At 40.5% G+C, this 10,626-nt stretch overlaps 1 protein-coding gene and 1 pseudogene across 1 annotated transcript; both read left to right on the top strand.

Moving 5' to 3' along the window:
• The first annotated feature begins 6,033 nt into the window (after window positions 1-6,033).
• On the top strand, window positions 6,034-9,188 carry LOC147792361 (uncharacterized). Its single transcript, XM_087124461.1, has 6 exons — window positions 6,034-6,756; window positions 6,817-7,022; window positions 7,319-7,538; window positions 7,635-7,712; window positions 8,246-8,520; window positions 8,615-9,188. The coding sequence occupies exons 1-6, from the start codon at window positions 6,034-6,036 to the stop codon at window positions 9,186-9,188; spliced, it is 2,076 nt and encodes a 691-aa protein (XP_086980587.1).
• A 74-nt stretch (window positions 9,189-9,262) lies between these two features.
• Window positions 9,263-9,877, top strand: LOC147792360 (secreted RxLR effector protein 161 pseudogene; annotated as a pseudogene).
• Window positions 9,878-10,626: the final 749 nt, after the last annotated feature.

The following is a 10,626-nucleotide window of genomic DNA, read 5'->3' as shown; positions in this document are numbered from 1 at the left end:
TTCAGCACCCAAAATAAACTGTCGATTTGCGATCATAATTGACTCTGCTTTTTTTTTTTCTTTTTGTGGATGATAAATGCTACATACACCATCTTCAAACAGCACTGCTACTCCTTTTTTCTTGTAGTTGTCCAACGCTCAAGAGATTATTTTTTAGTTCAGGTACCCAATACACATTACTAATAGTGCAACGAACCCCATGCAAAGTTAATTTCACTGCACCCTTTCCCATAACTTTCCTACCTGTATTATTTCCAAGTTTTTCAATGTGGGAAAATGTCTTGTCTAAGCTTGAAAACATACCTTCACTTGCACACATATGGTTTGAGCAACCAGAATCTAAGAACCAAGCATCACTCCTTTTTGCTTCATGTCTTAACATATGAGCCATTAACAGCATTTCATCCTCTTCTTCCAGCTCGGCATAATTCAATTCCTTATTCATCTTTGAACATTCATAATTAAAATGAGCTAAGTCATGACACCTATAACATTCAACCGTTGCTTTGTTGAAAGTTGATCTTCCTCTTCCGCGTCCTCTGCCCCTGTAGGTTCCTCTTCCTCCATTACTTATTTTCGTTTGTCCTTCGACTTTCAGAACTTGCTCCTCTCCATTAATGCTGGATCTGTTAGTTTATTCAATCTTGTATTAACCGTAATTCATTCGTATTTGTTGTTTGTATTTTAAATTATGTCAGTTTTAGAATTTGTGGATAAGATCAAGGGAAGTTATTAGCAGTTATTAATGTGTGGCTGAGATTGTAAGAAGTTAGTTTTTCTTTCTGTCTATATATGTACTGTGTAACAAGTTGAATAAAATAAGTAACTTGGTTTTGTTTATTTTCTAAGTATTGTCTCTCTTAGAGAATAACGTTATTGTGCAAAAATCACTTCCTCGTATGTGTGTTTTCTGTCATTTGGTATCAGAGCACTGGTTACATGCCAAAGATCTGATGGTGTTAATATAACACATGCGGAAGCAATTTGGATCTTAGGCACTTTTAGAACATTAATTATAGTAAATAACTAGCATGCTCATAAGTATTAAAACTTAATGAGTTCGAATACTAACCTTTTGTAGTTCAAACTTCTTTTTGCTCACGAACCGGTTTCGAACCACCACTAGTGTCTTCTCCACGATCCTCCGGCCTTAGAATGGGATTGTGGAATCCGGTGAGTGACTAAACTTGGGAGGGATTTTGTATATATGAAGAGAGTGTTTGTGTGAGATTTTTCTCAAGGTTTTTCACCAAGAAGAAGAAGACCTTCCATGTACCATGATCACTCTATTTAAAGAGTCATGTTTGCATGTTCATGCAAATTTGAGATCACAAATTTTGACACTTAAAATTCCACTCAAATGTTTGGGATTGTGTGGCAAGCATGCATGTTTGAGTTAACCAAATTTTGACACCTCAAAATTCCACTAACATGGATTTTTCCATGAGATGAAGTCAACATTTTGACTTTCTTCATTTTAATTCAACAATTAATTTGAATAATGAATTTCGAATTAAAGTAACATTAAATGATTAATTAAATTATTTAATATTAATTCAAATGCCAATCCCAATCAATTCCGACACATAATTGATTAAGATATTTAAATCTTATTTAAATATCTCAGATTCTCTCCTTTTGTTTAATTCGTAAATAAAACAAAAATGCGGTTAAATATATCGTATATATGTAGCGCATATTCCCTAATTTGAACTCGAACACTTCGAACTCACTCGTCACACTGTTCTATGGTTTAGTCCGATATGAGCTAGCAGAGGGACCTAATGGACCTATAGATCATGGGCTCCAACGATTCAAGATTAACCGGCTAAACTCATTAACCTTGTTAACCAACATTTGTTAACTACTAGGACACTCCACTATAGCCTAGTAGTTGCACTCCCCTCACTATAGATATATTTCTGTCCATTTGATATAACCATGATTAGTAAGTCGATCCTTCATAGGTTGTTCGTAACTAGAGCTGGGTCAATTTACCATTTTACCCCTAAAGTTACTTCTTGTTCCTTATGTCTCACTGATCCTCTAATGAACAATTGGTTTGTGGTCCAACCAGTAAACCGAATCCCTCTTAGGCCAATGAGAGGGTGGGGCCCCTTGTTCAAGACCTGGAGTCAGTGCTTAAGGGAACTACCTCTCTTCTATCCCTAAAAGTGGGTAGGAGTGAATTCCATCTTGCACCCCACGTCCCCAGCCATTCACCCAGTCTTACCCCTGAAATGGGAGGCCTATTGAGTCGGTGAACTAGAGCCACTCTCACCCATGCAAATCTAAGGATAATTTCGATAAACAGGAGTTCATGGTTAGCTCAGGATTAAAACCAAGTTACCTAGGTTATCGAATGAAAAGAAAATCAGTCTCAACAGTAAACGATATTATAAAGTGAGAGTGGTTTTCTTCATGGTCCGATCTTATGCAATACTCATTGCATAGGACGCCCCCACTCACATGTCTCCACATGTAAAATTTAGTGATCACATCGTTTATATCATATACAAAAGTGGGCCGCATCCATAGTGTCCCCAGAATAAGGTACTCAGCCTTATCCTTATACTATAGATCATTTTGACTATATACTTGAACTTGATCCACTCTTATGTCTCTACATATAGTTCAAGTAATCATACTATAGCCAGAGTGTTCTTAGTTTGTTGGATTCAGATTAATGATCGTAAATTTCACTTTATTCAATAACAATCTTTACTGAATAAACAACAATAATAACTTTATTGAAAATAGAATATTTTTTTGTTTACAAACTATGAGTTTTTGGACATAAAACCGAACAAGATCATGCCGAGAAATAATAACAACAATGGAGAGAGAGGAGAGTCGTCGAAGTCTGCAACAAATGAAGGTCTGGTATCACTTCAATACCCGACGTTATCGATAATCAACTACTCAGCATGGGCTATGAAGATGAAGGTCTATTTGCGTGCTCAAGGGGTGTGGGACGCAATCCAATCAACTGAGTCTCTGGATAGTCTTGATGAAAGGAAGGAGGAAATGGCCTTAGCAGCTATCTATCAAGCAATCCCTGAGGAGATGTTGTTTGTGTTAGCAGAGAAAGAGACAGCAAAAGAAGCATGGCAGACGTTAAAAACTATTCATGTGGGTGCTGAACGTGTAAAGGAGGCAAAGATCCAAACTCTGAAGATTTTGTATGAAGTTATGAATATGAAGGAGTCCGAGACTATAGATGATTATGCAGCAAGATTGACATGAGTTGTTAATAAAATACGTACTTTTGGAGACAACTTCGAAGAGGCATGCTTGGTGAAAAAATTTCTCCGCTCAGTGTTGGATTTCGATAATCAGCCAAGGAAATCCCTTCTTCTCGGTGAGAGAAAATCTTCGACAAGAGGTTGTTGGAAGAAAAAATAAAATGCGTAAAAATAACAAAGAGAGAGAAGCTGAAATTTTGACTGCGCTTAAAATCAGATTATCTGATATTCTAAACAGATTTCCTATTTAAATATAAATTATCTTAAAAATGGCTGGAGAGTGGCCAACTAAATCTGTGCCACTCCCTACAAAATTGTCGTCTAAAACTTTGGTGATCCATTCGACGTGTTTGTCAAATGGTCAAACGAAGGTATTCTGAAATCGTGTGAATCTAAATAAGGAGAAATGAAAAACTTAGGTTTTATCTAACAATCTCCTCCTAAAACCTGTGGTATATCTACCTTATTTTGTTTGAACTCCGATTTGAGCCCTATGGCTCGGTGTCCTTGGCGGCATGTCCTTTAGACTCCACGTCTTGTTCAACCGCCTCTTCTTCGAGTTGGCGCGCCGCCAGTCCAGGTGGTTCACCTCTTCCTAATAGGTCTTCCATCTTCCGGTACCTGGCCGAGAGGTTGACTGGTAGCTCTATCTCCAGCTTTAGGATGTAAAGGCAGTTTGTCGTGCACCAAACTTGCGTGAGCAACCGTCGTCGATCATCGCGGATCCTAAGTAGCCCACGCTTGATGGAAATGTGGCAGCCGACTTTATCGAGTTGACCCAGGCTCACAATATTAGCCTTGAGTCTCGGGATGAAGTAGACGCCGGTCAGCTTGTGATGATTGCCTCCCTTGCCGACAAACAGGATGGTGTCGTGCCCTTCGATCTCAACGACGGAGCCATCGCTGAATTTCACCGTCCCTCAAATCCCCGAGTCAAGCTCGGAGAATGCAAACTTGGCCCTGGTCATATGGTTTGTTGCCCCCGTGTTGAGGACCCATCGCCGGTGCTCTTGCTGCTCACCTCTTTCACTGATTTGAGCGAACATTCGCTCCTCCTTCAGTTGAATTGGCTCCCCAGCCGGTGCCCTTTGTTATGCACAATTGAAACTCTTCCTCGGGTTCGACGCTCACTGGAGCAGTTATGCCATCGTCGATTACCTCTGTGGATTTGAGGAGCTCTTCCTCGGGTTCGACGCTCACTGGAGCAGTTATGCCGTCATCGATTACCTCTATGGATTTTGGGAGCTCTTCCTCGGGAGTAGGGACGTCAGGTAGGACTGATGCAGTCACCATGAAAAGGGCCGGCTCATCCTCCTCGGATTGAGCCACATGGGCCTTCTCGGCCGTCTCCTTGTTCCTGAGCTTGCTCCAGCAATTCTTGCTCAGGTGAGCTCTCTTCCCACAGTACGAGCACTGGATTGGCCCGTCATCAGTCGACTCCTCCTTCTTTTGATCCGCATCTTTCCCGTGCATGCGCCGGCGAGATTTCCACGGCTTCTTACCGCCTTTGCGGCTGGAGGGCCCATTGCTCTCGCCGTTGTCGTCACGGAGCTTTAGGCGTGCAAGCCATCCTCCTCCTCAGTGAATCCTCCTCCTTAGTGAGGAGTAGACGACCCTCCTTGTCGACAGCTGAGATGGTATTTTTCTTCCGCTGCTCGACGTTATGCAGTCTTCTGGTCACCTCTTCCACCGTTAGGTCATTCACGTTAAGCAGTGTCTCGATTGAAATTGCGACTTGCTCGAGGTGATTGGGGACGACCTGCAGCATCTTCTTCACGATTTCTGTCTCGCTGATGCTGCCACCGAGTGTGGTGATGCTATTGGTGAGCCCCGTCGTGATCCGCATTGAAAAATCATCGACGGATTCGCCGTCCTTAAAGCAGATTTCCAAGAGCTCCTTCCGCAGCTGCTCGATGTTGGATTCCCGCACTCGTTGTACACCGACCGGCCAGCCGATCCTCCCGATACTCAATCGTTTCTCCTTCCTCTGGGCTCAATAGCGTGCCATAACCCTTGCGCCTGTAGGTTGATGCGCATCAACAAGGTCCACTCGTTATAGTTTGACCTTGTCAATATCGGATATTGAACGACAACGGTCATTGTCTCCCTGATCACTCGCTCAACGACACCTCGACGCCCGTCATCACGGCGTCGGCCTCTACGTGGTGGTGATGGAGATGCCGGCACTTGGCGACAGCGTGGAGGAGTGAGCGAGCTTGCTCGGGATGGACCCCACGATGTGCTTATTTTCGCACTTTTCATTTTCTTCTACTCGAACCTAAGTCCTGTGTGTTGTTAGGTCGACACTCTAACCACTTGAGCTATTCAACTTGATTGTTGATAGGTTGGCTCCTCCGCAATGATATACACCGATGGCTTCAACTTGGCTCTGATACCACTTGTTGACTCTGGCAATTCGAAAGACAGTGTCGACGAAAAATTGGCGGAAGGTTTCTTCAAAAGAAAAATTAGCGAAAGTAAAAGGAGAGGGAGTGAGAGATTCGCTGAGATTGCTGAAGACTCGATATCTTATTTTTATTCAGTTGAATGGTTTAAATAACAAATCTAATTACAAAAATAGAAAAACCAATTATACAGAAATAGGAAATTGGACGAAGACTTCGCCCAAATTGGCACCTAGAATTACGCTTTTCCATTAGCGTGAATTCATATGTTTTTAGAAAACCTAACTAAATAAGGCATGGCTTTTATTTAACACTCAGTACCTTCTAAGTTTCTTCATATCGCATCGGCAATAGAGCAATTTGTCGATTTAAATGTGATGACCATGGAGGAAGTCATCGGCCGTCTTAAAGCATACGAGGAACGGATCGGTGGTAACAAAGAGAATGCTGAGCATGTCTTATTTACAAAAGGGGAATGGAAAGCAAAAGAATCGAAAGGCAAAGGTGAAAGTTCAACGTTCGAGAAAAAACGTAGCGACAATGGAGGCCATAGCCGAGGGCGAGGTCGCAGTAGTCGCTGGAGAGGGAGAGGTCATGGACGTGGAAACGACTCGTTACATCAAGAGAAGAAGAGTGACAAGAGCAAGGTAAAATGCTACAATTGTCAAGGCCTAGGCCACTATGCCTCAGAATGTAGGAAGGTGAAATGTTATAATTGTCAAAAGATTGGCCATTATGCATCCCACTGTAGATCGAAGAAAAGGGAGGATCAGACACACTTGACTGAGATGCAAGGTGATGAGGATGAGCCAGTCTTACTTCCAGCACAAGTTTGTGAAGTCCAAACTCTCGGTTCACCAGAGTTGACGGAGATGGCTCTTTATGAAGAGAAGGTTGTCCCGGAAGAAATTGAGAAGAAAAACAACACTTGGTTCCTAGATACGGGAGCCAGCAATCATATGACTGGTTGTCGAAGTTGGTTCTCGGAATTGAACGAGTCAGTGACCGGCACGGTGAAGTTCGGAGACGGATCACTTGTAGAGATAAAAGGACGTGGAGACGTGATGCTGCAATGTGAAAATGGAGATCACTGTATCCTTTCCGATGTATAATTCATTCCTAAACTTAAAAGTAACATTATAAGTTTAGGACAATTGGATGAACAGGGCTGTAAAGTTGAGATCGAACATGGTTTACTTGTCATTTTCACAAAGGCAAAGGATGTTGACTCTGGCAATTCGGAAGACAGTGTGGACGAAAAATTGGCCGAAGGTTTCTTCGAAGGAAAAATTAGCGGAAGTAAAAGGAGAGAGAGTGAGAGATTCGCTGATATTGCTGAAGACTCGATGTTTTGTTTTACTTCAGTTGAACGGTTTAAATAACAAATCTAATTACAAAAATAGAAAAACCAATTATACAAAAATAGGAGAAGTGGACGAAGACTTCGCCCAAATTGCCAAAACAATGGCTCCTAGAATCACGCTCCTCCATTCGCGTGAATTCAGACGTTTTACAAACCTAAATAAGGCATGGCTTTTATTTAACAAAGGAGTTCTTGGCAAAAGTGAAGCGGTCACGAAATAGGCTATATACAATTAGCCTAAAAATAACGAAACCAACATGTCTACTGGGTAAGTTGTCTGAAGATTCTTGGTTGTGGCATGCTAGATATGGGCATTTGGATTTTGAGGCTTTAAGAAACCTGTCTACAAAACAAATGGTGAAAGGAATTCCGCACGTTGAAAGGATCGAACAAGTTTGTGATAGTTGTGTAATCACTAAACAACGAAGAACACCATTCCCACAACAAGCGAATTTTCGAGCCGTTAGTGTTTACAATTGGTGCATGGCGATTTGTGTGGTCCAATTACTTCAACAACTCATGGAGGTAATAAATTCTTTTTGCTGTTGGTAGATGATTTTAGTAGATATATGTGGATTGAATTGCGAAAAAATAAATCGGATGCATTCTTGGGATTCATAGGTGTTTAAAATAAAATTGAAGCTGAATCCGGAAAGAAATTGCAAGCGCTTAGAACTGATAGAGGTGGAGAATTTTCAAGTATTGAGTTTAAAGAATATTGTGAGAGCAGTGGGATTAAAAGATATTTAACAGCACCCTATTCTCCGCAACAAAATGGTGTGGTTGAACGACGAAACCAAACTGTTATTGCAATGGTGCGAAGCATGTTGAAGTGCAAAAATTTGCCGATGCATTTCTGGGCAGAAGCGGTGAAGACAGCTGTCTAAATCCTCAATAGATCCCCAACGAAGAGTGTAATTGAAGCAACTCCTCATGAGAAATGGAGAGGAAGAAAGCCTAATGTAGAGCATTTTAGAGTGCTCGAAAGCCTGGCGTATGGGAGAAATACAACACCAAATTTAACCAAATTACAAGACCGAAGTGTGCCAATGATTTTCGTGGGATATGAAGCAGGTTCAAAAGCTTATCGTTTGTATGATCCTAAAGCGAAAAGATTTCATATCAACCGAGACGTCAAGTTTCTAGAAGAAGAAGAATATAAATGGGATGTGCAACAATTGGAAGAAAATAAGAAGGAATGTGGTAAATTCGCTGTTCATTATGATCCACAGGTCTATGTGAAGGACGAGGACATTTTAGAAGAGCGGGGAGAATCATCAGGGACTCTATTGGGAGACGATTCATCACCAGCAAATGATTTATCACCAGGAGACGATTCATACGTCTCATCTAGTCCAAGAAAATTTCGCTCGTTAAGAGAAATATACTCTGATTGTATTGAGTTGAATGAAGAAGCGGGGATGTGTTTTCTTTCACTTGAGGAGCCAAATTCATATATGGAAGCAAGAGATAATGAAAAATGGCAGCAAGCAATGCTAGAAGAGTTGTCTGTTATTGAAAAAAAATGGCACGTGAGAGTTCGCAAAACTACCAAAGGGACATCGAGCAATCGGGTTGAAATGGGTATATAAGTTGAATAGAAATTCGAATGGAGAGATCGTGAGGTATAAAGCCCGTTTAGTCGCAAAGGGTTTTGTCGAGAAATATGGAGTGGATTTTGATGAGGTATTTGCACTTGTTGCAAGGCTTGAAACAGTGCGAGTCTTGATTGCTATAGCAGCGCAGGAGAGTTGGGAGATTCATCATATGGATGTCAAGTCAGCGTTTCTTAATGGTGAGTTGAAGGAAGTGATTTATGTAGAACTACTAGAAGAATTTGCTGTGGAAGGTCGAGAAGGGAATGTTTTACGACTTAGGAAAGCATTGTATGGCTTACGTCAAGTACCTCGTGCCTGGAATGCAAAACTGTATAATTTCTTAAAGTCTCTTGGATTTCAAAAGTGTCCTTTAGAGCATGCTGTGTATACACGTTGGAAAGAAAATAAAATTCAGATAGTTGGAGTTTATGTTGATGATTTAATTATTGTCGGGTCAAGCAAGGATGATATTTTGAGCTTCAACCAACAAATGAAGTTGTTTGAAATGAGCGATTTAGGATTCCTGCCTTATTATTTGGGAATAGAAGTTAAACAAGACGTTGATGGAATCAGGTAATCTCAGTCGAGTTATGCGGCAAAGCTTTTGGCAAAACTTGGAATGATGGATTGTAATCCGTGTCATGTTTTCCTATGGAGCCGAAAACAAAGCTAAGCAAAGCGAGTAATTGTCCATCTGTTGATTCCACTCTTTACAAGAGTATTATCGGAAGTCTTCATTATTTAGTGAACACACGACCTGACTTATCATATTCCGTTGGAGTTATGAGTCGTTATATGGAAGCTCCGACCATGGTTCATATGGAAGCTGTGAAGCAAATACTCAGGTACGTGAAAGGAACCATTGATATTGGATGTCATTATGTTAAGGCAAAGCAAGTAGAAAATCGATTAATCGGATATAGTGATAGTGATCTTGCTGGAGATATAGATGATCGAAAGAGCACTACGGGGACATTGTTTTTCTTATATGGCAATCCAATTACATGGACTTCAAAGAAACAAAAGATGGTGGCACTTTCATCCTGTGAAGCGGAGTATATTGCGGCGACGTCAGCTGCTTGTCAAGGAATGTGGTTAGGACGTTTACTGAAGGAATTGCATGGGAAGGAAGTAAATCCAGTTCGTTTAAATATCGATAACAAGTCTGCTATAGCATTAGCGAAAAAACCAGTTCATCATGATCGCAGCAAACATATAGACATGAGGTTCCATTTCATTCGTGAATGTGTGCAAAAAGGAGATTGAAGTGGATCATGTAAAAACTGAGGATTAATTGGCTGATATACTTACGAAGCCAATAGGACGACAAAAATTTGTGGAGCTTCGAGAAAGAATTGGTTTGAAGAATGTAAGAATGTGAAGATCGAAATACAAGATTAAGGGGATGATTTGTTCGTTTATTTAATCTTGTATTAACCGTAATTCATTTGTATTTGCTTTTTGTATTTTAAATTATGTCAGTTTTAGTATTTGTGGATAAGATCAAGGGAAATTATTAGCAGTTATTAATGTGTGGCTAAGATTGTAAGAAGTTATTTTTCTCTCTGTCTGTATATATACTGTGTAACAAGTTGAATAAAATAAGTAAGTTGGTTTTGTTTATTTTCTAAGTATTGTCTCTCTTAGAGAATTACGTTATTGTGCAAAAATCACTTCCTCGTACTTGTGTTTTCTGTCAGGATCTTCGCAATTTTTGTTCATGCACCACTAATGAACTTTGTAATTCATCAATGGACATGTTATCAGTATCTTTGGATTCCTCCATGGATACTACAACATACTTAAATTTTTCAGTCAGGGTACGCAGAATTTTTTCTACAATTTTCTTGTCTGGCATAACTTCTCCACTGCTTCTCATCTTGTTGGAGGTTATCATCACTCTTGCAAAATAATCTTTGATGCTTTTATCATTCTTCATCTCTAGGATCTCAAATTCTCTCCTTAATGCATTAAGAAGAGATTTCTTCACTTTTTGGTTTCCACAAAATTTTCGT

Source organism: Cucurbita pepo, chromosome 6 (genome assembly GCF_057944985.1).
Source record: "Cucurbita pepo subsp. pepo isolate OVF chromosome 6, ASM5794498v1, whole genome shotgun sequence".
NCBI classification, from domain to species: Eukaryota; Viridiplantae; Streptophyta; class Magnoliopsida; order Cucurbitales; family Cucurbitaceae; genus Cucurbita; species Cucurbita pepo.
The sequence above is the reverse complement of the archived record's forward strand: the minus strand, read 5'-3'. Positions and strand labels throughout refer to the sequence as shown.